The following is a 27,887-nucleotide window of genomic DNA, read 5'->3' as shown; positions in this document are numbered from 1 at the left end:
TTCTCCTGTTCACCTGCCAGGCTCCAGCCGTGGCTCCTCTCTTGACTTTTACCTGTCACGACAAGCCTCTTCTGGGAGAGTCACACTCTTCAGCGGTGTTACCTTCGCCGTCTTGTACACTAATCATGACATGATGCATCTGTGCCCGTCGCACCCTTGAAGAGGGCCGTTTTAGCTCGGTCACCATCAGCTCCAGAATGATCTCACTCTTCAGGAGAGATGGCTGTCTCAAGTCACCGCGAGGCTCCTCTGGGATGAGCTAACGTTTTGTAATACTGTCTCAGCTTTTTATGTCACCTGTCCTGAGTTTCCTCTGCATATTTTAGCTTTAGAAATGCTCTTTGCATTTATGTATTTAAGCACAGTCTTTATTGAGGCCCTGCACAATGTTGGAGACATTTTTAGCAGCCTTACATTTCTACCTAATTTTCTGTTCCAATCAAATATTGTCCAGCAACACTGGATATGTGGAGAGGTCCATATCTTTCCAGCCAGCTTCAGTAGCTTCAGTAGGCAGAAATTTAGGGGAACCAAATGCACATTTTCAAAATAAAAACCTCTCCTCTGATGGGTCTGCCCTCTCCTTTATAAAGCCTCCTCATAAGATGAGCATGGGAATATGCAAAAAGCTTCATACACAGAAAAATTAGTCAATACTAAACTGAACTGACGGATCCATATTGGCCTATAAAGACATGTTACAGGAAAGATTTTCTAAAGCCTGAACGCAAAGCCCAGAGGAGGGAGTCTAATTCCTCCTCTGAATTACAATATGCTCAAAGGTTATTATGGATTTTTTCTTTGTCTGATTATGCCAAAAACATGACGGCTGTACCGCAGCTTTAAATCTTTAAGGATCTTAAAGTCAAGAAAGTTTTTGTGGACTGCCCTATTATCATAGTTTCACTGATAGCTGCTTCTGCTTTTTCAGGTTTTTGGTTTCATCTTCTGAGAACACATTATTTGTTTGTATTTATCCCAGGACCATAATTGCATGTTTACTCTGGATTGGTCTGTGTGTGTTTTCTTGGCATCATGTCTGACTTTCTTTTTTTTTTTTTCCCTGCACTGCTGGTTTCCTAAATTTCTAATATTTTAAATTGCTACATGCCTCTTCTGTCTCACGATGATCTCTTTGTGAATCGCGTCATAATGTCGGTAACATATTCTGTATAGTAAAGTATGAATGTTTAACATATTATGCATGTATCTATCCACATATTTGGACTTCTGCCTCCTGCTGATGAGAAAATCCGAACTGTTATGTGAATACACACCCAGGGGTATTTGGCAGGGTGAACTGTTAACATGGAACAGAGCAGGAAGTCACTGTGGCCGAGATTCCCGAGTCACTGCGTGCGCATTCAGAGTGCACGTGGCTGCATTTAACAATGGCAACAAAGTTTTCACTATAACATCAGATCAGCTGTCATCAGTGACGGCTGGTCTGATGGGCAAGAACTTGAACAACTACCTATTAAAACAGGGATTGCCACAATTTTGATAAGATCAATCATTTGGACTGATTGTTGGGAATTTTTTATTACTTTGATATTAGTATTTACAGTATTATTTTTATATAATTTATTGACAGTGATAGTAGTCATATACACTGGGTTAATGCACACTGTATGCTGTAGATTAGCAGGATAAAACTGAGGCCTGTTACATTCACTCTCATTTATGTTTACGGCCTCAGTCTCATCTGGGCACATTTTGGTTCGCATGACATTGTATCACCTTTGTTATTTTTTAGGTTATTTTATGACCTGAAATTTAGTTCTGCAGACCCACCTGTGTTGGTGTAACATGAATTAGTGTGGGTATAAATTCTATCTAAGTGGGGATTGCACAGAGTTTGGACCTCTTCGTCTCTCTTCTCTTCCTGTCTCTTTGTTTCTCTCTTTCCTTTCCTTTTTTCTTCCTTCTCCCTCTTTGTGTGTGTGTGTGTGTGTGTGTGTGTGTGTGTGTGTGTGTGTGTGTGTGTGTGTGTGTGTGTGTGTGTGTGTGTGTGTGTGTGTGTGTGTGTGTGTGTGTATTCTTGTCTTAATTCTGCTAATGTCAGTAACATCCTGGTCTTTGTCTGTGTTTTGTGTAACCAATATGTCTAATAAACAGCCTGCACTGGATCCTGCTCAGCCCAGTCGTTTTTTGGAAACTTTGGATTTAATTGAGTTTTAAACAGGATTGAATCCATTTCCATTTCATTTTGGCCAAAAAGGAACACGGGGACCCCTAAAATCACGACCCAACATGATGAAGGGTCACGCTGACCAAAAAGGTGTAGAATTGCTTCACCTGTGGGTCAAAAAAAAAAATCTACATTTCCCTTTTCTTTTCTTTTGTTTTGACACAACCAATGACTGCAGGTCAGCATTAACTTTACTACTGTGTCCCCAAGAACCAGACCTGCAAAGTTACTCAGTATTATAGACCTACATGGTGTCCAGTCTTTAATATGGTGTGACCATAGTATGTGTGCACCACAGGTGAAAACCTGTAGACATACTGTATATCTAGTACATACACAGTAAGGATTTTTTTTTATATAAGATGTAAATCCTGTTTAAAAAAAAACAATATCTCATGCATATGCACTGATAACTATTCAAACATTGTAATTCAATAAGCAGCAAGTCATTGGCGTGCATGGCCCGTCACAGGATAGGAGCTTCGAGATGAAAGAGCAGGGAGATGAATAAAAAAAGAAAAAGAAAAAAGAAAGACAGGAATAAGCAGCAGATGGCAAAAGAAAGAATCTGCCAAAACATTTTCTTGCACCTCCTCTTGTTTTCACCTTCTTCATCACCAGCGAGGAGACAGAAGGTGGAGGTAAGAAAACGCCACAAACAAAAATAAATCTGAAATCTCTGTGTCAGTCAGACATGTTTGTTTTCTGTTTCGACCTGTCACCTCTCAGCTGTGAGGTGAAGTGACAGGTGACTCGGTTTTTCCAGACACACGTCAGGTGTTCTATTGATTACCTGTCACTCCCCCCAGGTGAAGCAATGTATCTGGGACATACTTACGACTATCTGTATTTTTGAAAAAATCAAGAATGAAAGAGTGACTAATGAGGAAAGGTGCAAGAAGATAACCACACTCAACTGCAAATTAATGACCACTCTCACAGTCTGCTCATGTTGGCTGATTTCTGTTAGGGAGGCTCTTTTTTTCACCTGAACTGATCCAGAATGGCACGCCTGTCCTAACAGCACCATTTCAGTCAGAACAGTACTATTTTCACTCAACCTGTTCTTTTTTTAAAACATCAGTCAAAGGGAGTTAATAAAGTCCAGGTTGCTTTGATAGGAGCCTTCAGTTCATCTGTAGTTTTGAGTCAAGTGTTTCTTCCTCTTCACAATGTTCCATGGGTTCTCTGTGGGGTTCGGGTCAGGCGACTTAGCTGGCCAATCAAGCACGGTAATAGCATGGTCAGGAAACCATCTGATAGTAGTTTTGGGGCTGTGGGTAGGTGCAAAGTCCTGCTGGAAAAGGAAATTGGTGTCTCCATAAAGCTTGTCAGCAGCAGTGCTCTCCTGGTAGACACTGTGTTGACTTGGACTCAATAAAACACAGTGGACCAACCACCGCCAACACCAGCAGATGACACAGCACCACGAATCAACAAAGGCTGTGGAAACTTCACACCGGACTTCAAACACCTTGGATTTTGTGTCTCTCCACTCTTCCTCCACACTCGAGGACCTTGATGTTCAAATGAAATGCAAAGTTTACTTTCTTCTGAAAAGAAAACTTTGTAGGCCGCTGAGGAACAATGCACTTCTTTTTCTCCTTGGCCCAGGTAAGCTGCTTCTGATGTTGTGGTTCAGGAGTGGCTCGATGTTAAGAATGTGAGCGCTGCAGCTCTTTTTCCTGAAGACATCTGTGCGTGGTGACACTCGCCTCAGTCCGCTCAGTCCCAGTTCTTGAGTCATCTATTTCTACCACAATTTTTTCCATGCAGTCAACCTTCCAATAATATGCTTCAAGACAGCACTCCTTGAAGAGCAACCTTTTTCAGCACTGATCATCTGTGGCCTGCCCTCCTTGTGGAGCATGTTGGTGATCATCGTTTGGACAGCTGTCAAGTCAGCAGTCTTCTCCATGACTGTGGTTGAATAATGCATTGTTCTCAGCTGGAAGAGGGTGGCGTGCCCAATCAGGGTCAGAGACAAGTCGGTGCCCCAAGTCGAGCAGTTTAAGTATCTTCTGGCCGTGTTTGAGGGGAGAGTGAAGCAGACGCTGTACTGGTCTGTTTTGTTGAAGGGCATGAAAATGAAGCTGTCAATTTAACAGTCAATCTGCATTCCTACCCTCAACTATGGTCACGAGCTGTGGTTAGTGACTGAAAGATCGGAGACATAAGCAGTGGAAATGTGCTTCTTCCAAAGGGTGGCTGGGCAATAGCGATCCTTAGCTTATAGGCTGAGGAGTCTGATCATTCTGGAGGGTCTCAGAGTGGAGCTGCTACCCCTCCACATCAAAAGGAGCCAGCTGAGGTGGTTCGTGCATCTGCTCCGAGTGCCTTCTAGGTGAGGTGTTCCAGGCACGTCCAACCGGGAGGAGCTGGAGAGATTATATCTCCTCAGGGGGACGTGGCTGGGGAGAGGGAGGTCTGGGCTTCTCTGCTTAGGCTGCTGCCCCCTGTGACCAGACCCATGGATGAATGCCAATTTGATTGATTATTGATCTATTCACTGTTCTCACATTAATTCATCCATAAAAACACAGCTCAAAGTGTGTGTGTGTGCGTGTGTGTGTGTGTATGCTTGTCCTCTGCAGTTTCTTTGCTTCATATATGACTCTGCCTCAGCCTTGCTGTCACTTTCCCCTAGTGGTTACTTATGCACTGCAAAATAAAAATACTAAAGCATGCTGTGCAAATCTTGCAACATTTAACCAAATTTATAATATTTCCTGGTCCATGACATCACAATTCTACTTTCCCTACCACCTGCCTGCAGCTTGTGGGAGGTGCAAAATTGTACTTTTAACACCACAAAAAAACATGTTATGTAAACCTACAACATTTATTGCATATTCCATCTGTATAATTGGGAAGACAAGTAAGTATTATGAAGACATATGCTCTGGAGGATAGATTTTTTTTTCCAGGCTCAGGAAGGTGAAATCCCCATTCTCCATCCGATAAAGAGCTGATTGGTTTGTTTTCTGGAATCGAGCCTGAAATGTTGAGATTAGAATTAAAAGTGACAAAAAGTTAAAAGCCTGTGATGAAATAATTCCTTCTTTTGCTTTCATGACACTTCTCCAGTCCCCAAAGTCTTCCCGGGCCTCTGATTCATATTCATTTGCTGCTGCTTGAAAGATGAGAAAGGATCATCAGAATCAAACACTTGGTCCTGAAAAAGCTCTCGTTGTGTGCAGTGCGCACATGAAAGCTTAGTCCTCTGCCATGTCAAGCCTCAGTAAATACCAGCACAAGACCCCAACACTTATCAGTTTTTAATTATTATTTTAAATGTTTGCGCATTTGTACTTTAGTGGCAGTTTTTTAAATCCTCGGAGAAATAAAATTTTCATAAACAAACAAGAAGCAGATTTCTGAATGGGCTCTTAAGTTTTTGATTTCACTCTGTGTGTTGGAAACAAATGTAACAACTTTATGAATAAACAAATGTCTTGATTTTCCTATTTTGACTTAAGTATTCACGTCAAAATATAACATTAGAAAATGTAATTTAACTTAAATTCACCGACACATTTAGGTGTGTATCTAAGCACTTTCTGACTCCAGAAACTGGCTTTCCAATACAAACAGTCACATTCCTCCCCCGTCATGCGTGCCCCCCCCATTATTACAGCTACTCAGAAGTGACAGCAAACAGTTCGTCTCGCTTGTTGTGTCCCGACAATCCGTGCTGACAGCTGACATGATGCTGCTTAAGCTGCTCGACACCTGACAGATTTATGGCTGTTGCTCCTGTTTGTGTCTTTTTCTGAAAGGTTATTTGTATTTCTGCTGTTAGCATATTCCACATTCACGTTTTAAATTTCAAGCTTCAAAATCGGTTCTGATTTGAAGAAAGGAGGAAGTGACTTTGAATATGTGAAAGAGGACAAGGAGAGAAAATCTGTTTTTTCTCTGTTGGGCTTATTGCTTTTTTGTCAGTATTTCTATCATTGTTTTTTAAAAAAAGTACAGTCCGGTGCCAAATGCATGACAGACAGCATTAGAGTAGCTGGTAGACGAGGCAGCACTTTAAGCAGGTGAGTAGTTTGGTATTTACCTCAAGATTTGAAGAAGACCGCCACAGATGCTGACAGAAACACCTCTACATACTGTATGATCGTTTTAAACAAGCAGCTTTTTGCTACAGTGAATGACCTTAAGTCAGTTATAAGTAGCCAATCTGGGGCTGAAAAATTAAGCCAACATGTAAAATCCCCCAAAAATACGTTTTTTTGAGGGCAGAGCAAAAGTCAGTCTCCACAGAACACAACAGAAATAAACATGTTTACAGCCTGGTACAAAATCCGGTTTCAGCCTCAGGAGCTGATTGCAGGGGGGGGTGAATTTTTATATAACTTATGCATTATTAAGGGTGTGGGCGCTTTGAGTGACAGGCGGGTGCTCTTTTGTGAACAGTGTTTGGTTGTGTTAAAGAAACTCTAAAAATGCTGCTGTTCAGTTTCCCCAGTAAGATTTGTTTTTACTTTAAACCTGTTTTTCACTATTAAAAAAATGTTGTATCACAGTGACCTGCAAGCTGATCAAGCTTATTAGCCAAGGCAAGCATGAATTGGTTTTTATATGCAATCTATGATTTCAAATGGCAGTTGAGGAGAGTTAGTTGGGCCAAGTTGGTTCCAGTAATTAACAATGTAAGTATTGTGTGGCTCTCAGTAATGATTGTGATGTGATGTGCAGAATTTTTGTTTTCATGTTTCTTTGCACCGTGCACCTATTTGGAAATATGTTTAATGGATTTTGCATCAAATCAGCAAGCTGAAGCAAATTCTGACAGTTCAGCAGCTTCTCTCTCATCGTCTCAACATCTTTTTGAGCACCTTGATATTAGTCTTGGACTCAATAATTAACTAATTAGTATTTGGTGGTCAAAGGTCCCACTTTTGGTCATTACAAAAAAACACCCCAAAATGTGTCTAAAAGGGTCAAAAGTCAACTCAGGTTCTGCAAAAATACTTTTGATGCTGTTACTTTAGAGGAAGGAAGAAAAGAGGCGACTGTGATCATATTTTGATCCTGAGCCTCCTTTAAATCCTGGTGACTGTATAAACCTTCGGTGCTGCTGGGTGAAAAAGTCTGAGATCATTCTGGACAGGCGCAGCTGTAAACAGCAACTTGACTAATTGACTGTGACTGTAATACTACTGTGTTATGCTTTGTTTCTTTAAAGTTGTGATGAACAGGAAAGCAAAAATCAGAAGGATGTCTGGTTTAATTTAGGTGAAGGAATAAATAAGAATTTGTGTTCACTGAAACGGAGACTGAAATCTCATTTTGTTTGACTTCATTCATTCAGACTGACTTCATCTGTTTGTTCCCAAATTTCTTATTATGGGAACTAAAAAGCAGCTGTTGCTGAATCTAAGGCAGCAGCTGCTTGTATATACAAATATAGGTGTTTATATAGAAGTTGTTATTTCTGCTTGTGGACTTAAAACAACCTGCCTGATTGCATCTGTCTCACCTGCATATTGTCATTTTTTTTATCAAATAGCTAACAAAAGATGAAAAAAAGATGGCATCTATTTGTTGGCTGCTCTCCAGAGCTGGAAACACAAATCAGTGGGAATAACACTAGACTTCAAGTTGCTGAACAAATTTGGGATATGGGTGATGATTCGGATGGAATTTGAAGTGTTTCCTGTTTTATTTTTTGAATGAAAATTGTTTGTGAGCTTTCATTAGTGTAAGTATTGGCAGCATTTAAACGTGATTGGTGTAGGTTGTTGCTGAGAATAAAAACAAGTCTGACGGGGCTTTTCTCCTCCATTTCCTGGTCACCGAGCCTTGACTTGTCGAAACATGTAAGCTATAGATCAGCAGTGGGCTTTAAACCCTCAATGATTGAGGGGGGAAAAGATCGAAGTTGGGCCCGCAGCGGCCTGTAGGCAGGCCTGTAGATAAGACTCAACCCTTCAGTCCAATTAGTGAAATAAACGGCTTCATAGACATGCTTCCTATAATCTGGATCAACAAGAAACTGCTGCAGTCGGATTTCAGCTCAGATTGATCTGTTTTACATGTGACTTGAATTTCCCGTGTTTGTGTGTGTTTTCCAGTGTTGAGTCCATGTCCACTGGCTGCAGCCTCAGCCAGAAGGTGTCACTCCATCTACAAGGGGTTCGCCGAGTGTCTGATGGCTCTGGGCGACAGTCTGACGGACAACGCCCGCAAGGAGGAGGACACGCACGAGATCCACTCCATCTGCAGGTCATTCACTGCAGTCACACACGTGCACGAGGCCAAATTAAGCACAATCAGTGTCCCTTGGTTAAACAAGAAGTCAGCTGACTTTCAGTATTCAAACCCTTGGAGCAGTTAGTTTAGTGTTAGTGAGTATCCAGGTGTATAAGAGAGTGAGTTCAGAAATCGAAGGCAGAAGCTCTGTCGGGTCAGAATTACATTCTCAGAGCTGGAAATAGCACGCAAAGTTTAGATAAGCATGTTGCCGTTCCACCAAAGCAGTCTGCTGTCTGACATTGATGAGGTACAGAGAGGCCAAAGATTAGTACAGAGCCACCGACTGAAGGCTTGGCTCTCTTAACTTCTCACTGGTCTTTTGTCTTGACTTTGAACATTAGTATGTTATGACACGGATTAATACTTACTAATAACTGCCAGCAAAGAGTTTTACAGTAACTGTGAGGTAGAATAAGATGAGGTTAATTCATTGAATGCAGTTGTACTTTACTTAGAAGGAGTTGCATCCTTTAAATTTGCACTTTTCACTGTTTAATTAATTTGTAAGTGAGAGCATGGTTGGAAATATTAGCTACTTTTATAGTATATTTCACAATATCCACTACACATCCACCAATTCTTTGTATGAAACCTTTAAGTTGGGACACCTGAAAGGAAGATGTCAAATTATTACATTACAGTAAAAAAATATTCAGACTTTCAGTTCCTAGTGTGCATGAAGGTAAAATATTTCTGGGTCCTACAGTCCCCATAATGCATTGTGCTAGCCTACTTTCCACTAAATAAATCATTAAGAAGAGGGACATAATGACAAAATGTAGTAATCATATCACATAATAATTAGATAGACTCAGCAGGTGATTTTTACCTCATTATCTTCACTGACAGCATGTTTAATGTAGCTGTTTTCTTTATATCCCAGTCCAGCATATATCCAGCAATAATGCTATTTATGCTGTTTGTGATAAGCCATCAACAGGGCTTTGCACACCATGGACTTCATTGTGTTTTGTGTTATCAGCAGCAGCATACTGAAGCTGCTGGAGCACAAAGCACACATTAAAACTGTTCATATTTCCTCGATTTCTTCCTCCCCTGTTGCAAACGAAATTTTCATTTGCCGCGGAGGATTCCCTTCGTGCTGGTCTTTGACGAGTCAACACCGCAGGACTGCAAATGTGATTTAACCGACTTGGGTTATATGAGAGGGATATTGAACCTCTTATTTAAACAGATACAAAGATGATGATAATGGAGGTGAAATCGATTCCAGCATGTTTATCTTGTTCACTGTTTTGTTTTATATATATGATAATTTGACAGTGATGCTCTGCTGCACCCACGAGGCTACAACTTTTTAACCTATGAGTGTATATATATCATATAAGCTACGCTCGTTGATAACACGGTGTTCCCCACCTCCACCTCATTTTTTAACAAGCCCATATTGTTGCATAGTTGTAGTTAAGACATCTTTGTAACACTGAATATCTGGGAAAATGTATCAAGCTCTTATGTTTGTAACACAAAATGTGTGAAGTACCAAGCTAGGCCAACCATCTACCTATTTCCAGTCTGGTCAGCCTAGCTTGTTAATGCTAACTCCACAATAACACCGTTACTGTAATATTGCCCTCAACAGTCTGAGCCTCTCAGATGTAGGTTTACCAATTAACTTAATTAATTAACAATTCAGTGAGATCAGTTGTAATCTTTCAGTCAACTTTGTGTAAATTTTTCTACTATGCGTTAGTTACTTAAATTAAATTTAGTTTATAATGCTTAGGTGGGGACATTTTAATGGAGTAACACTGCAGTGTTGCTAATTTACCTTTATTAAAACATCCAAATACTTCCTCTGTTTTGCTAATTTTTGTTAATTTTAAATTTGTGTACATCAGCAGATTTCTAGCTGTCGCAACACAGCAGTACCAGCAGACAAAACTGTAAAAGTGTTAAAAATGAACTAAACTTTAATTAGTTAAAATTGTTAGTTTAACAAATTAAATTAACAATTTTATTTCCATAACAATAAGAACTCAAGAAGCCTTACCCAGACCAGGGATTCTGGAAACAACCTCCACATTATTCATCTGAAGTTGTCTTTACTATCACCAGTATACTCAAGGTTACATGAGAGTTTACCCAACATGTGTTTTAGGGAGAGGGAGATGTGGGCATCTCTGTTTAGACTGCTGCTCCAGTGACCTGAAACTGGAATAAACAACAGAAAACGACTGGCTGTTAATAACAATTTTATCTAAAAGTCCATGTTGGCAATACAAGTCCAAAGAAAGACAGATCAAAGATTTATCTTCTCCCATATTGGCTTCTCTTCATTGGCTCCCTGTTAAATCTAGAATAGAAGTTAAAATCCTTCTCCTCACCTACAAGGTCTTGAATAATCAGGCCCCATCTGATCTCAAAGACCTCATAGTCCCGTATCACCCCAACAGAGCACTTCACTCTCAGACTGCTGGCTTACTTGTGGTTCCTAGGATACTTAAGAGTAGAATGGGAGGCAGAGCCTTCAGCTTTCAGGCCCCTCTTCTGTGGAACCAGCTCCCAGCTTGGATTCAGGAGACAGACACCCTCTCTATTTTTAAGATTAGGCTTAAAACTTTCCTTTATGATCAAGCTTATAGTTAGGGCTGGATCAGGTGACCCTGAACCACCCCTTAGTTATGCTGCTATAGGCCTAGGCTGCTGGGGGGTTCCCATGATGCACTGACTGTTTCTTTTTATTCACCTCTTTTGACTCTGTTTATACCCCACTCTGCATTTAGTTATTATTAATCTCTGGCTCTCATCCACAGCATGTCTTTTGTCCTGTCTCTCTCCCATCAGCCTCAACCGGTCCCAGCAGATGACCCCCCCTCCCTGAGCCTGGTTGTGCTGGAGGTTTCTTCCTGTTAAAAGGGAGTTTTTTCCACTGTCTTCCCACTGTCACCAAGTGCTGCTCATAGGGGGTTGTTTTGACTGTTGGGTTTTCTCTGTATTATTGTAGGGTCTTTACCCACAATACAAAGCGCCTTGAGGCGACTGTTTGTTGTGATTTGGCGCAATATAAATAGAATAGAATACAACTGAATTGAATTAAATATACTGATTTAATTTTTATTTCAGGTTGGCTTTAAATACAAAGACTGCTGCCTCCTCCCTCCTTCCAGCATGTCTTCACTCTGTAACGCTCTTTTTAGCCTCTCATTGTTTCAGCTGGAAGCCTAATGGCACTAATTAAACATGCGCAACATTTCTCACTTCTCTTCTCTCCTCCTCTCTTTTCCTCCTGTGATCACTTCATTTCTCTACATCCGATATCCATCCATTATTCGTCCCTCTCCTTCTGCCATCTCCGCTCACCGCTCTATTTATACATACCTCTCTCATCCATCTTTCACAAAAGTTGTCTCCAGGAAGAAGATGTCTTAGAAGGGTCTTAGAACAGGACTACTGATTTGAGAGCAGAGTTTCTGTCGGCTTTGTACAGATGCAAAATAATTATACTGCACTCCCAGAATCATCACAGTTAAGTGCACAGAGGTTCATCCAAACCCACCCAAGGAGGTCAAAGTGGGAGTTACACAATAGATGCATTGCAGAGTAGTACGCAGGTTAAGCAGACATTTAACAAACTGTAATAGGATACATGACCCGTTCTTCTCTTTCACTTGGCTTTTGCAAATAAAGACACCATGCATGCTCCATACACACTCACAGCTTTGAGTACTTATTGAATTCACAGGAAAATGTTGCTCAGCATCCTGCGTGAGACTCAGGAAAAATTGTAGGGAAAGTTTTACTTTTGTGCGAGACACATTTGTGACAGTGTGTAACTGTGTGTATGTGTGAGCCTCTTGTTGGAGAATCATTCTTCTCATTGATAATTTTGCTCTAGCATTACTACAGTTTGTGGTTAAACAAACCATTTGCCTTCACATTACATCTTTTGGCTTTGGGGATGACAGAGATCCAAACTCAAACTGAAAATATCTGAATAACTATTGGGTGGGATGTAATCAGATATCCATGGTCCCCCAGAGGATGAATCCCTTTGTTGCTGGTGTTCCCTGAGCTTTCCTGTAGCACAACCATGAGGTTCACCATCATGTATTTAATCAAATATCAGCTATTGGTTGGAGGGGCAGATGCCCGTGCTGCCCAGAGGATGTGACTTGCATCTACACATCCTGCAGTCGTGCAGTATTTGTGCATGAACATGATTCACACCTGTGCACTAAAAAAACAACAAGGCGATGTCTTGAGAGCTGCTTTGATTATTATGTTTGGCTGGAGAACAACAGCGTTACAGATACACACAAACACATGGGAACACAATCTTTAATTGTATTTGTGTTGGTTTAAAAATTTGTTGAAAGTACATTAGCTCCATTTATAGGGCACACATTTATTTAACTTGTGCATGTCCAGCGCTGTTAAATTACTTGATCGTGTGCTGGGCTGTTTGCTGGACGCTGAGGTCACCTAACAGCAAAAGAGCAAAAGATGTGTCTGAGAAAGTGGCACTACTCTTGAGCAAAGCGTTCAGTTATTTCTGGATGTGAGTGCTGTGAAATCTCTTGGTTTTGTTTCTTTGTATTTAGACGATGTGTTGTTGTTGGTTTGAGTTGCTTTGATCAGCCGATATTTAAGTTCGCCATTGTCTCATGTTATAGTTTGTATTTACTGGTTTGACTGCTGAAACACAGAAATTTAAATCTTCTCTTCTACATGATCTTATTTTAGCTCACACTAACAGGCCTGTTGTCTGAAGCTGTTATCACCATCTTCATCTCTACTTCATATTTAGTGCTACAGTAAGTAGTAAGTGCTGACATACTAAACACCATTGCTCTTGTGAGAGTGCAAACTTTATTAATTACTGATGCATTTAAAAAAGTGATCTCAAAAGTGATGTCACAACTCCTGGCACCCAATTCTTGTAACCCGGAGTGTTACACCATAACTGGGTTGAAGAGACGAGTGTACAGTTGTGGCAGTCGATTATGCAGAGGGGGATGCCGCAACATCTTGAAAAGATGAAAATTTCTGGAGAAAACTCACTGAGTTCTGTTTCAACTTCTAGTTTTTTTTTCTGAGTGGCAACGCTTGTTGTTCAGGAGGAGACTGAACCGAGTCTGGCACATAACCAATATGGTGACCATAAACCAGCCTAAAGCTACAGAAGGCTGAAAAGCTGGTTGTTTAAACTGTTACATTCATATGAATATTCATATATTAATGGGAGAGTGTGTCCAAACTTTTGACTGGTACTGTATGTTAATGGAAAGTAGCAACGTAGGGAAAGATGCACAAGCAACGGCGATGACTGGAAAAGTTGAGTCCCAAGCTTCACAGGAAGTGGACTGAGGCGGGTGTTGGTGCATCAGGAGGCACCATGCACAGAAGCTCCAACTGTCACATTCCTGATGTCAAACCAGTCCTGAAGCAGAGACGACATCAGAAGCATCTTCCCCGGGCTAAGGAGAAAAAGAACTGCACTGTTGCTCTGTGGTCCAAAGACCTTTTTTCAGTAAATTTTGCATTTCATTTGGACATCATGGTCCTAGAGTGGAGGAAGAGCGGAGAGGTGCAGAATTGAAGGTGTCTGAAGCCCAGTGTGAAGTTTCTGCAGTCTGTGACGATTCGGGGTGCCGTGTCATCTGCTGGTGTTGGTGCTGGTTGGTCGACACAGCGTCTACCAGGAGAGCGCTTCTGCTGACAGGCTTTAGGGAGATGCCAGTTTTCTTTTCCTGCAGCACCTACCCACAGTGCTCAATGCTGACCATGTTATTACTTTTCTGGCCAGCCAACTCACCTGACCTGAACTCCACAGAAATGCTAACGGGAATATTGTGAAGACATTTCCGTTTACATGTAATGTTTACCTGTTTATGCACTAGCTTGCTCAAAGCCCCACAAGGGCCAGATCTCGATGTGCTGAAAGGTAAAAGTGTGAATGTTTGTTATAAACTGCTTCGAAGACACAGTGAAAAGACAATTGTCCTAATGGCATCTGTGGATTAACAGTGCACAGCTCCATGCAGTTGCCCCTGGAAGACAGCAGCACGTAGCCCCTTTTTTCAACCCCAGGCAGCTGGCCAATCAAAGGATGAAGCAGGCGAGAGTGTCAGATTGTCGGTTTTGGAAAGTTACAGAAATGGTCGGCTGCAGACCTGGATTCTGTCGTGAGAAGGTGGTGGAGGAAAAAGGTTTCTGATCAGCAGTTCTGATTAGGTATTGTGGCACCTTAAGTACAGCTTCACAGAACATCCAGCATGGCTTTACACTCTTACCTTTCTGCTTTTTCACTTTGTTCCTTCATTCTTCCCTTTCACATTTCTTCCCTTCCTTATTTTAATCCACTTCTGCTCTGCATCCAATCTCCAATCTCCAATCTCATTGTACATCCTGTATAATGACAATAAAGGCATTCTATCTATTCTATCTATCACTTTCAGGCGTGTGCTCTTACTTTTTAAATTAAGCATTCTTATTTTCACAAATTCAAAGACAGAGTTTGTGTTAATAGCAACGTCTGATTAAAATGGGGTTAAGGGAATGATTCAGGAGAAACTTCTCACAATGAGAATGATAATTTTGTGTGTGTGTGTGTGTGTGTGTGTGTGTCACCACAGCCCTGCAGCCCACCCCTGATACCACTCCACTGTTGTTAAGTCTCTTCTATTCCTTAAGGTACCAATTAAACTACTAATCCTGCAACCCAGCCACCTTAGTGTGACTGTTGCCTAATGCAGGCACACAAGCGCTCACACAAACACAAAATCCTCTTGTCCACATACACACTTCCCCCCAACTCTCCCTCTCTGTGTCCTCACCTCACTCCTCCTTTCTCTTATTTTTCACTCTCTATTTCTACTTCTCTCACCCCCCCCTCTTCTTTCTTCCTCCTCTTTTTTTCTCTCTCACTTTCCCTTCCTCCTTCTTGCCTTCTCTCACCACCTTCCACTCTGCTCCTTCTCTGCACTCAGGAACATGGCTTTAGCACTTCTATCAGAGCCACCTAATGAGGAGATTGCGCCTCTCTGAAGATACGCAATCACGTGCACGCTCAACACCGCACATGTTTTCAAAAATGCACACACACACACACACACACACACATACGCATGCATGCTACAGTGCAGTCTGAAAGAGAGGCTATGATTTGCATCTAGGCCAAGGCTGCTCCATTGTCAGGGTTCTCCCAGGAGTACAGTGCTGCTTTTATTCCTCATATTCACAATAGGCATTTTGCAGTTGCAATCATTCAGCGTGGATCAAGAGTAGGTGAGGTGAAAAGGAAATGTTTGGGGGTAAATATCCTGAGAATTTAGTCTCAGTAGAATTAAACAGTAACCTTTTGACAAAGCTTTGAAGGGAAAACATGAATAATAGGCATCGCTTTACTTTATATGGTTCCTACCTTTTCACTAATATTTTTATTAATGGTTATAATCTGATGCTAAAGATTATATTTTCTATTACAATTTCCCATTGTAATTTCTACTCTACTGTAGGTCATATACCCTTTGCACCTGCTTTGAGGAAGAGTATCAACATCTGTAGCATCAGGCTTCATAGCTGAGTGTAAAAAAAATGCAATAACCATCAGATCTGACAGAGCTAACCACCACACGGCTGAGCCGCCCACATCTCCTGACAGTGTATTTAAATCTTTTTTTCCAATCAAATATGGTAGCTTTTCATGAAAAGGGATCCTGTGACATTTATGACTGCAGGCTGTATTGTAGAATATTACCAATGGAAATTTTATTAATGACTCAACCAAGTGTGATTCATGCCATTGTGAACTTGTGAATTTGTGGACTTTAGCGAACGTAGACCTTGAGCCCAGGCCAGCACGTCCCCGTATTTTTAGACTAAATGTGTTTTAATTTGAGTACCTTAAGGCTGAATAGATCAAGGCTTCGTTTATTCCTCCTGCAGAATGTTATCTTTGGAGAAAGTACAGTTGCAAAGGTAATTGAAGTACTTCAAAAAATGGAAAAAATCTCACTTTTGAGGTGCTTCAGTTACTCTTCATTTCTGCTATGGAATTGTCTATATAGATTAGGTATGAATCCATCCATGGGAGTCAAAAAGGATATGTGTTTTTTCAAGCTCCAGAGAAAAATATATAGACAGTGCTGTGCAAAAATCTTGAGCCACCCCTCATTTCTAAATATTGACCTGAGTCAAGTGGTGAACCAGTGTTGTGTTTATACATAACAAAGAACCAATTTTAAGTTGCATCTTTAGGCACTTTGTTACCAGCAGCTTGTGGCAAAACTCATAATTTGTTTCCATTTTAGTTGAATATTTGAAAAATACTGAAGATAACACAGTTTGACAGGAATAAGATGTTATTTTTGCACCAACAAGGTGATTCCCAAAGACTTATCAGCTGAAAACCTGGCATATCTTGACATGCTGTGCAGTGTGTCCCCAAAGAAAAAAGAGAAAACTGGACAAGTGGAAGACAGAAAAAGAAGTGGCAGGCCTAAAAAACTATCTACAGCAAAAGTATCGTGTCTTTATGAAACAAGAAAAAAGAAAATCCAGCAAAGACCTGACAGAGGACCTGAAAGATACATGTGGTCCTTCAGTTGATCCATCGACTGTTCGCCCAAGCCTCATCAGTAATGATGTCAGTGGAAAGGTGGCTGTCAAGAAGCCATTCTAAAGGAAGGGAAACAGGAAAAAAGTCTGAGGATTTCAGTCAGTGGTGTTGGGAATCTTGTCAAAATTGACAGAATCATGAACACAGAGAAGAGTTTAATCCACCATTCAGCACCATTGGGAAACCATATGAGTGGCAAAAGCTTCTTTTTAGCATGACAGTGATCCCAAACACACTGCCAATGCAGTAAAAGCATACCTGGATATAAAATATACAGTGGAACACGATCAGTCATGGATTGGCCTCCCCAGGGCGTGGACCTCACCATCAAGGAATGTGGGATCAGATTGACAGAGAAAGAAAAGGCAGCGACATCCAAAGAAGAGCTTTGAATGTCCTTCAAGAAGCCTGGAGAACTGTTCCTGAAGACTGCTTGAAGAAATGACATGAAAGCTACCAAAGAAAATGAAACTGTGTTGAAGAATAAAGGTGGTCATACCGAATATTGACTTTCAAGCTTGTCAGAATTGTACAAACTCCATATATGTTTAAAAGATATCACAATGCCAGACATTAAAACCTAGGTATCGTAAGAGCAGTTGAATGATAGGACGCGCATTTAGCACAACGCTTAGAGAACTCCTGGTTCTCCCTTTTAGCTGAAGGATTTGTGAAGTATGAAAAGCAGCGAGGTAAAAATGCAACAATGTTTCCTTGGTTAAAGTTACACAAACAAAAGCAGGAGTCTGCCGATCCCTAAAACGGGTGTTATCAGAAAACCCTCTCCTCTTTCACTGCAACCTTTCTATTTGCTTTTATATTTCTATTCTCTACAGATTTAGATAAGGCCATTCATGCTTTCATTGCATCTCATCGCAGTGCTCTCTGTTGCTATTCCTGCCTTAGTTTAAAGTCACTTTCAGCTCTACAGCTCATTTGGGATGCAGCAGTTAGGATTGAAACTGCTGCCAAACAAAGAGGCCATAATATTCCCAAGTTCAGCATCTCTTACTGGTTATCGCAGAGATTTAGAAGTCATTTAATGTGACAAGAAGGGAGGCTTTGATGCTTTACTTTTTCATTTTCACATAAAATCCTGCCAAATATTAAAAAGCACCACCGCAGATGTATGAAACCCTCTGCTGCTCATCAGTTCTATATGTTAGGCAACGTAACACGCATAAAAATAGTTGTTTGAGTATCGCATTTGTAAAATATAGATCGTGCCTTGTGCAAAGAGAAAAAAAGATTTCTTTTTCTTTTCATCAAGGTGAAGGAAGCCTTCCTGAAGCGCATCAACCTGATGAAGGCCAGTGAAGGTGAAGTGTGATGGTTTTAATATGAAATCGTTGCCAAACCCCTCCTCAGAAACAGCTGAATTATTTTTCATTCATTTGCCTGTTTTTGATTAACTCGGTGAAGCAGAGAAGCTGCAGCAGTTATTTTTATTTATTGTTATTATTATTTAATTTTTACCTTTCAAACAGCAGCTTCAGACCCAATAACCACACTGCTTTCCTCAATTTCTGCAGGATGCTTGAAAAGACCTGCACACCCAGTGATGTAGACAAAATCTTTTTTTACATCTATTTTATATTATTTTTAAAACCCTACCGATATGAACCAACTGCCAGTGATCAAGCTCATGGTAGTCTCAAAGGCTTGAAAACAAGGCAGTTGAATTTCTTTTTGGTTCATGAAGATGCATCTCATTGAAGAGGCAAACAACTCGTTCCCTGGTCTTTAACCCTTAGTGGGGGCTGAGGGTCACTGACCCACTATTAAAGTCGTAAAAAGAGGTGTGAGTCATTACCATCGCCAGGGTCAGGGTGTGAAACCTCTGTGAGCTATTGAGCTGTTTTACCTGAGGCAAAGTGCGGAGGGGATTGGCTGATGTTGTTGGGCCAACACTGACCTATTGCAGTTATTTCAGATGCAGCATGTATGTTATCCATCCATCCATGTTAGCGTCAAAAATATTTCATACAGGAATATTTAAAAATGTCTCTGTTTGTGTTTATGATAGTGACAGTTTCCTTTGTGTTCTAATTTTATGGTTTCAGTCATTTAGTACAAAAAGAAGTTAGCCTAACACATCTCCATCATTTGAGCTGTTTTCCTTATCACTTTAGGAAACTGCCTCAAGGTTTCTGCATTTAACTGCTCCTATTCTAGGTCTGCTAGCCATGGTTTACTACAAAAACACCATGTGAGTGATTAGAAGTGAAAAATTACAATAAAACCAAAGCCTATACTGTTAACGAACATGAATTCCTGGGGTCATAAACGATGCCTCAAAGCTTTCCAGAATCCTTGCCTCACCAGTGGGTCGATTGCTGCATAAATCTATTAAACATTGTAGAAGTAGATTAAGAAGTTCATGGACATCGTTAGACGCTGTGCTTCCGCCCATGAAATGCTCAGTCAGGCCTTTCCGGCAGCTGCCTTTAGTTGCTGCTTGTTTGTGGGTCTTTCTGCCTCCAGTTTTATGTATAATAATTGAAAAGCATGCTCTGTTGGGTTGAGACCAGGTGGCTGACTTGGTCATTGAAGATTAGCTCATTCGTTTATCTTGAGAAATTCTTGGGTTGCTTTTACAGTGCGCTTTGGTTCGTTATCCATTTGCAAAGTGAAGTGCTGTCAGATTAGTTTTGCAGCATTCGGCCCAGTCTGAGCAGAGAGTATAGGCCTGTGCAGTCACATCACCAGTAAACACTGGTGACCCATTTCCACTGGCAGCCATACTTGCCCGTGCCAAAACATTGTCAGCCATGTTTGACAGACAATGTGATTATGCTTTGGATCATGGGCTGTTTCCATTCTTTTTTCTTGGTATGAGTTACTCTTACTTTCATCTGTCCACTGAATTTTTACATGTTCTGCGACTGGGTCTTATCCTGCCTTCTTCTTCTTGAGTGTAACCAGTGGTTTGTATCTTGTTGTAAACCCTCTGCATTTACATTCACGAAGGCGTCTCTTGATTGTAGACCTCTGCAATGAAACCCTCGTCCTCCTAAAGTGTTCTTGACTTGATGAGATGTTGTGAAGTGTCTTTCAGGTTGTTCGGTGTTGCTGAGCTGGTCAGTGTGTTCCTTCATTTTAAGAGTGATTGTTGATTTGGCCACTTCCTCTCTGATAGCTTTATTTTATTTTTTTTTTTTAAGCCCAATGTCACGTGACATCTCTTTGGGCCTCATATTTAAAATTGCAATGAGAAAATATAAAATTGAATTTTGACACTTTGAATCAACTTCAAATGTTTTGTCTGCTTCATTTGTCATGAAACAAAGAAGGAACGGGCCTCACCTGGCCTCACCTGGCCATGAAGCCGGTTGTCCGATTACTTTCGAGCCTCTGGGATTGTTAATGCAACATTTTTGTAAAAACCCACTAAATTAAAGCTGAAAGTCTGCACTTCAATCACATATTGACTGATTTAAAATCAACTGTAAGTTGATGTAAGGACTGCAACTTTAATTAGAAAAGTGTCAGTTAGTTTTTTAATTATTTATAATTATCAATATGACAGCTGTAACACCATCCTGTAATCCTCAATTTGCATATCACATGAGTCTATGTAGGTTACTGACCCCCCAGAGAATAAAACTGCTCTAATTCTACCCAGATTTAATGCTTTTAGGGTACAAACGGTCTCACTAGAGTCAAACACACTTTACCTTCTGTTCTCTAATATTTCAGACTCCTCTTCGTTCTCCTCTCTAGCACTGTTTCGTCTCCTCAGATCTCCTGAACAAACATTGTTTTGACAGTGTGTTATATGCTCCTTCCCCACATTTCAGTAATTGTTACCTGTGACAGAGAGCCACGAAACTTAGTGAACACCCAGATGGTCAAAACAGAAAAGAAAAACCAACAAAAATAAATAAACTCAGAATGGGTGTTTGGAGAATTTTCGGATGTCAGCAGCAGCATGCTAACAGCAGAACAGACGAACTCTCAGGAGGTTTTATTATTGTGAAAGCAGCTGCTTGTCTGTCAGTGTCCTCGCTGCGTTTGTGCTGTCTCTGCACCACCTGTGACTGTGCGCAGAGACCCGCACTCTTACGTCCACAAAAATCTGCAGAAAGACACAACAAGCTGACACCCGCACACAAAAATGCTGCACTGCTGCACAGGATGCCCTCTCTTTCTCTTTCTGACTTTGTCTGTCTCTTGCTATCTTGTAGACACGCTCCTGCACAGATATATTTTCCCCACATATACACAAATGATAGCCAGATGCTGCCCTTTCCAACCCCCTCCATCAGCTGTTCCTCCCACAGCAGCAGGTAAGCTGTTGTCCTCCTACTGCAGCCGTTTTCCTCAGAAGTGGTCCACTTAAGTCCTGGCTAAAAGCCAACACACACACACGCACACACACACACACACGCAGAGTCATTAAGGGAGGCAAGGCCTGCAGTCATGATGGGTACTTTAATTATATAAAGATGAATGTGTGAAATCATGCATGTGTGGTCCTTTCTCTGTGAAGACGGGCCTAAAGAAATTATATTTGTGTGTGACAGCAAAGAAGGCAGAAGTGTGCAGGAATCTGCCAGAGGAAGTTAGAAAATGTGTGTGTGTGTCTGTGTCCATGTCTGTTTGCGTGTGCACGTGCGTTGGCATCTTTGTAGCAAATGTCCTCAAACTCACATCCGGGGTCCAGACAGAGTAAGAAAAGTCATCCAGAATGAGAAAATGATGTTACTGTGTTTAGAGCTGTGCGACTTTTGCTTCACGGTGAAATTTACAACTACATTTCACAAGATTAATAACGATGAAAGCCTTCAGGGCTGCAACAAAAGAGAGCTTCCTATCTCATTATGATTTATCGTATTTGTCTGAATTAGATTTGGTCGATCAATTCCTTTAGCGGCCACTTTAAAGCAGCTGGACTCAGTAGTGTTTTCCTGCAGCGTGAAAAAAGTCATAAAGCATATGGCTAAATGAACTGTGCTGACATTTTGTAGAAAGTTAAGAGCCAGCAAAGACTTCACTTTGATTCGAGTCACCTCTCAATTTACATCGATTCTTCATTTTAAATGGGGCCACATATTTTCACTGACACCAGTATAGTTCCTGTCCTTTGCCCACTGCAAACACAGCTCACTTGATGAGGGTCATTTTCTCACTGCCTGAAAAACAAGCAGAGAAAGGAGTGTGGCTGCGTGTGGAGCATATCCCAGCTGTCATAGGGCGAGAGGCGGGGTCGCCAGCCTGTCGCAGGGCTAACACAGAGAGACAGACAGCCATTCATGCTCACATTCACAGCTGTGGGCAATTTACAGTTGCCAATAAACCTACTCCATGTATGTCTTTGGAGTGCGGGAGGAAGATAGAATACCTGGAGAAATGAACTCCTCCCACAAACAGGTGAATTACAGTTGAATTTTCCTACAGCTAAAGCTTGGCTCAAATTGGGTCAACGGACAAACACACCCACCAGTGTGCAGCAGAATGGTGGGTGTGCCATTCTGTTGATAGCTTGCAGAATCACGGTGCTGCCAGGTTCACGACGAAGTCCCGATCTCAAACCGACCGAAGTGCTTTGGCAGGACCTTAAAAGATCTGCCCGCAAACCTCAATGAACTGAAGCGTGACGTGTGTGTCCTATACTGACACCAGCCAACACAGATCACCTCATTTTGTTCAGTCCGTGGGCAAAACATCAGAATCACCACTTCTGTTATTGTATTAAAGTGTAGATATTTCTGTTGTTATAATTAGTGTGAAGTTTTTGCTCTGATTGGAAGGAGATTAAATGATATCTGTTCAAATACGACAAACCCAGTCAGCAGGGATACATCCAGCAGCTAAATAACATACACCACACGGTGTATGTGCTGTCCGACCGCACGGTAACGGGTGCGAATGTAGCTCTTCTCTTCTGAAAGTTGAGAGTGCCGCATGGTGTTTTCCCGGTGTTAATTATGAAAACTTTTGTGTTTTTGAGGGCTTCTGTGGCAGATTTTGAACAGTCATCTGCTTCCACTTTTTCCACCAACTCTCCGCCTCGCTTCGTGTAGTTAACTCTCCTCAGAGACAGTTTAGCCAACACAGCCGGTGATGAGAGGGAGAATTAGCAGCCAATTACAGTCAAATAGACCCGCCGCGGATGTGGAGCTTGAAGGTTTAATGTTGTGTTTCACTGCAAAATATTTTTTAACCCAACATCTCTGTGAAAGATTAATGTGACTTTTTCCTCACCTACCTCTCATTTTAAGTTTTCCTTCCTCTTTTTTTTTTTTTTTAGCTTTCACTGATGGGTACCACAGCAGTGATTCAACAAACACACATTTACCTTCTCCACTCTAATGAAGGTTTTTCCACATTTCAGTCTAACCCAAAGGACGACCTTTGCTCTCAGAGCATCGAAGATCAGCAGATGGTCTCTTGGCAACTAACGAAGGAAGTCAAGGGAGCGAGCAAACGGACTGAATTTGATTTCCTCGGTGAAAGGATGAATGCATCACTCTCAGTCACTCTTTATCAGAACTGCCTGCTTAAAATCATTCACATCATTTGAATACGCATGACTCAGAATAATAATGTCAATTAATATACTTATACTTAAGGTGTAACTGATTTAGATGCAAGTCAATTGAAAAAAGAAGCCAATGAGGAGAAGACACATTCACAGGAAGTGTGAATATCAAACTTGAATGGGGAAAAAAGTCACATATTTCCTGGAGTTTAAATAAGTCTATTTCATGTACAAGTATGGAAACAGGGAACAAAGGAGAAGGGTCTTCAGGTAAAATAACAATATTTTGAGGATAACCTTGGTTTGAAAGCCATGAAACACTCCTCGTACCGAGTCCGTGTGTGTGTGTGTGTGTGTGTGCTTCTGGTTAGCAACATAAGACTAGTTTGTAAGTTTCTAAAGGATGCCGGTGATTCTGCACCGATGTTTGAGTCGACTCCAGGTCGGAAACTTCTGCCCCCAGTTTAAAAAGTAAAATAAAACTGTTCTCAAAGTCCTTTGACAAGGAAACTCAGGCAGAAGCAGATATTCTGATGCCACTCATACGGTCACAACATAGTTGGTAAAATAACATTTGCTAACTAGGACTAAACACAAAGAGAGATTGATGGAAATCTCACTATTTTTGCAAGTATTTAGTAAAAAAACAAACATTCAAAGTCACAGGTTCACTGCAGTTCACTCTGAGGAGATCACGAATGTTCCTACAAAAGTGTTTGAGATGTTTCAGTCAAGACCACAAGGTGACAAGAAAAATGCGTCCTACATGAATCCTGCTGATTTTTCACTTAAATATGGAAAACTTTAATCTCTTAAGAGCATGCAAGGAGTGATCAGGGGATTCATCCTCTGGGCACCATGAATGTCTGCACAAGCTGTCATAATAATCAGTTTGATAGTTAACATATTAGGTTCAAAACAGTCTGGACATGATGAACTAACAGATTATGAACTACAGTCACATTGCATTAAAAATCTGCAGTTATTAAAGTGGAAAATGAAAACCAAGTTTAGTCTGAACCACAGAGTCTAAAAGATAAACAACACATCAGCTGCTCTACAAAGCAATGTTTTAATAATTGCTTGTTCTTGTAATTAAGTTTGCACATGAAGCTACCACGTTCTGCTAAAATCCAGTATCTAGTCCCATAGTTTGTATCAGTTTAGATTTTTACCATATTTTCAATGCAAACCTGCTGTATTTTTTTTGGTGCATGCTGAAATATTAACATGTGATTTGACCAAACAGTCAGATCTCTCTCCCTCCTGCTCTCACTCCTCTCTGCAGGTCGTGGGACGCGTTCCACGATTGCGCTAACGTGGCGATGGCCGGCTGTCCGGAGGAAGCGGCAGCTGTCTGGGAGTCTCTCCGCCAGGAATCTAAGAAGATGCAGTTTTCCGGAAACCTTTATGACATGTGCTCTAACCGTAACAGCCAACCAGCGGCCTCAGTGTCCCCTAACGGCTCACCCAACCAAGAAGAGATCAACCAGGAGTCACTAAGAGGGAGAGCCTATCATGTGGCAGGCCGCCTCCACTATCCCCTTCTACTGTCTCCTCTGCTGCTGCTGTTGTTGTTTTGGATATAACTACCCCCAAAGAAATGGGACTAGTGTGAATAGATATAAACTTTATGTACTTTTCCCCTCCACAATTCCATAGACTTTTCACCGTTTCTTCCTCTGCTCTGCTAGGGGTAGAATATTTCTAACTGCATGTTCAGAGGCTCGACAGTCTTTTTGATAATATATCTCTAAATTGCCTGTGCTGTTTCATGCATATTCCCTGCCTATTAATTAGAGTCTCTTTTGGAAACACTCACAAAATTCACCCAGAGATACACAAGCCCTGCAAACACATACATAGTTGAGCAGATGCATACTGCAGCCTCGCGTCATCCGTCTTTATCCCGTATCCTTCTAAATCTAGTTAGTATGTGAGCTTGCATGTGATGGTTCCAGGGCGAGTCCTGTCTTCTCGAATGCAATAAGATGAGAGATTAATATGAGAAATGTAATAACAAAGACTTGTTTGATAAACTTGAAGATAAAATGATGAAAAGACCAGATGCCACAACTAGTTACTGTTAAACCCACTTTTCAGCGGGATTTACAGGATGAACAACACGCACTTCTTATTTACTAAATGCAGTGCTGGATATTAGTCATTAAAATATAATGATGATGATGTAGTTCTAATGTTCTGAAATTAGTCTTTCAGACTACAAAGTAATTGGAGTCATAAATTACACTTACTGTAAGTGAAGCTAACTAATTTTGAATAATGCTTATAGAAAATGCATTGCAGTGTCTGCTGCGGGTGCAGCAGCGACATGAATCCTGAGCTGAAGTTTAATTGAAGTCAGGGTGTGCTGGAGTCGTTTTTATTTGGTGCTTGCCCAGTTACGAAGTCCTCCGGGGCTCCTCCTTGGCATCCTGCATCGGAGCCCTACAGTATGGGACCAATATGTTCTCCAGTCAGAATCACAGCCCGCTCGCATGCCAAGTGGATTTCATGCTTCAGGAGTTGTAGTTTTGGCCCTGCAGGCCTTCTCGAGCTGCTTATTATTCTAAGTGGCTGCAGGTAACAGTTGTTTCTGTCTGGCCCAGGATCAGATATATTATCAGATTAGAGGCAGATAGAGAGCGAGAGACATAAGCACAGCTGGAAAACACACAGTTCTGCCTAGCTGAAGATTGAATCCACTTGTCTCGCAGCGAGTATGTTTTACACAAGAGGCTTCAGGTTGCAAGTTTACTTTTTCCTTCTGCACAAAAAATAAATCAAAGCCAGGTCGACTTTAAAGTGTTATGCTAAGATGTGTAGATGCACAAAACATAATCCTCAAGGGGCGGCAGCGGTGCACCAACTTTAAGAGAGGTGGAAATAAATGAAATTTATTAGACAAAAAAGATCCAAAGAGAGCCGCGGAACAGCTGATTGAGTCTGTCTACCTTTGCCGGTGGCAAGTTCGTTAAATGTAGCTTACAGGGTTGAATTGAAGCAGAGAGGCGTTTCAAACAGGTTTACGGGTAGGTGACAAATGAAAGAAAATGCAACATAAAGTGGGTCTTGGCATTGATTTTCTAAGTGTCTGAAACTCTGCTTGACGGATGAAACATCGTTCTCCCAAAGATATTCCCCTTTACTGGGTGATGGCGATAAGGAGCGCTAAAGCAGTCCTAAATCTCCTGTAGGTTCAGCTGGATTGAGATTGAATGACTGGGAAGGTCACAGCATATGAGTCACACTTTTCCATTTGCATCAAACCATTCAGTGACCCCTCATCTCCTATGACTAGCTGCATTATCACTCTGGAAGAGTTCATCGACTGCATATAAAAAACAGACATAACCACCGTGCCATCACCCGCTCTCATCATGAGGCCTAGAGCTGAGCGTTTTTGTGGTTCCCATCTTGTGAATTGACTGAGAATCAAGAGGCCCTGCACACTTATTTTGTAGCAACTTATCAGTCACAGGATAATGCAATCATATCCAGGGTTTAGCTGCCTTTTTGACTCTAATACAGAGAGCATAAAGTCATTAGAAAAGTGTTTGCAAGGAAGGCAAAGTCCATTTTTCTCATAGATTTCTCTATAAATGGACTTCTTTTTGCAGACAGAGGATTCGCCCCCTGCTGGCCAAGAGATAGAACGCAGGTTTAAGCACTTTTTAGAATAGAATAGAGATTTTTATTGTCATTGTTCGCAAAACAATGAAAAACTGTTCTAAACCTTTTTTGGCAGGAAGGCAAAATAGACTGTAGTATAAAAATAAAATCAATAGAAATAAAGATAAACACAATGAGGCAGTGCTGCTGAATAATGCTGCAAAATGTAAATGCAGTGTAAGAGACATGTTTAAAATTGTACTTCCAGTTCTTACACCACAGTCTGAGGAGGGGAGGGGGGGTGTATGTGTTTTACTGCTAGTGGAAAGAAACAGTTAATTTTAATCTGTTGGTTTTCAACATTTGTTTCTCCTTTCAGACCTGAAGGCTGAAGTATCTCCATCTTTTATACAGCCTATAGAGGAGACCATTCCCATCAGGATAGAAATGTTTCAGCTTAGAATAAATCAACTCTAAATTACTAAAACTTTTATGTGCTTTTATATAAAGTTAGCACAAGGAGTAAAGAAATTTGTGTTTGCTTGATTATTACTTACTGTATCAATGATTCTTGTTAGAAAGGAAAATTGTTTGGTGTTGTTTGCTGGACTGGATGATTGAGGACATATTGGGAATTTATCAGTTTACTCGTTCAACAAACAGGGGCTTCAGTAGCACGAGGAAGAACGGTGCACAGCCACAGCAGCCTGGCACCTCCTCCTCCTCATGCTGGTCACCAGCTCAGTCACCCA

The 27,887-nt window shown here is 41.1% G+C and overlaps 1 protein-coding gene across 1 annotated transcript; it reads left to right on the top strand.

Moving 5' to 3' along the window:
• Positions 1-290: 290 nt before the first annotated feature.
• nrn1la (neuritin 1-like a) lies at positions 291-25,747 on the top strand. The gene is given in 3 exon segments (XM_030732392.1): positions 291-351; positions 8,275-8,425; positions 24,812-25,747. Coding segments are annotated over 3 exon segments (513 nt in total). The 3' UTR covers positions 25,113-25,747.
• The last annotated feature ends 2,140 nt before the right edge of the window (positions 25,748-27,887 follow it).

The sequence above is a fragment of the Archocentrus centrarchus genome, chromosome 6 (genome assembly GCF_007364275.1).
Source record: "Archocentrus centrarchus isolate MPI-CPG fArcCen1 chromosome 6, fArcCen1, whole genome shotgun sequence".
In the NCBI taxonomy this organism is placed as follows: domain Eukaryota; kingdom Metazoa; phylum Chordata; class Actinopteri; order Cichliformes; family Cichlidae; genus Archocentrus; species Archocentrus centrarchus.
The sequence above is the reverse complement of the archived record's forward strand: the minus strand, read 5'-3'. Positions and strand labels throughout refer to the sequence as shown.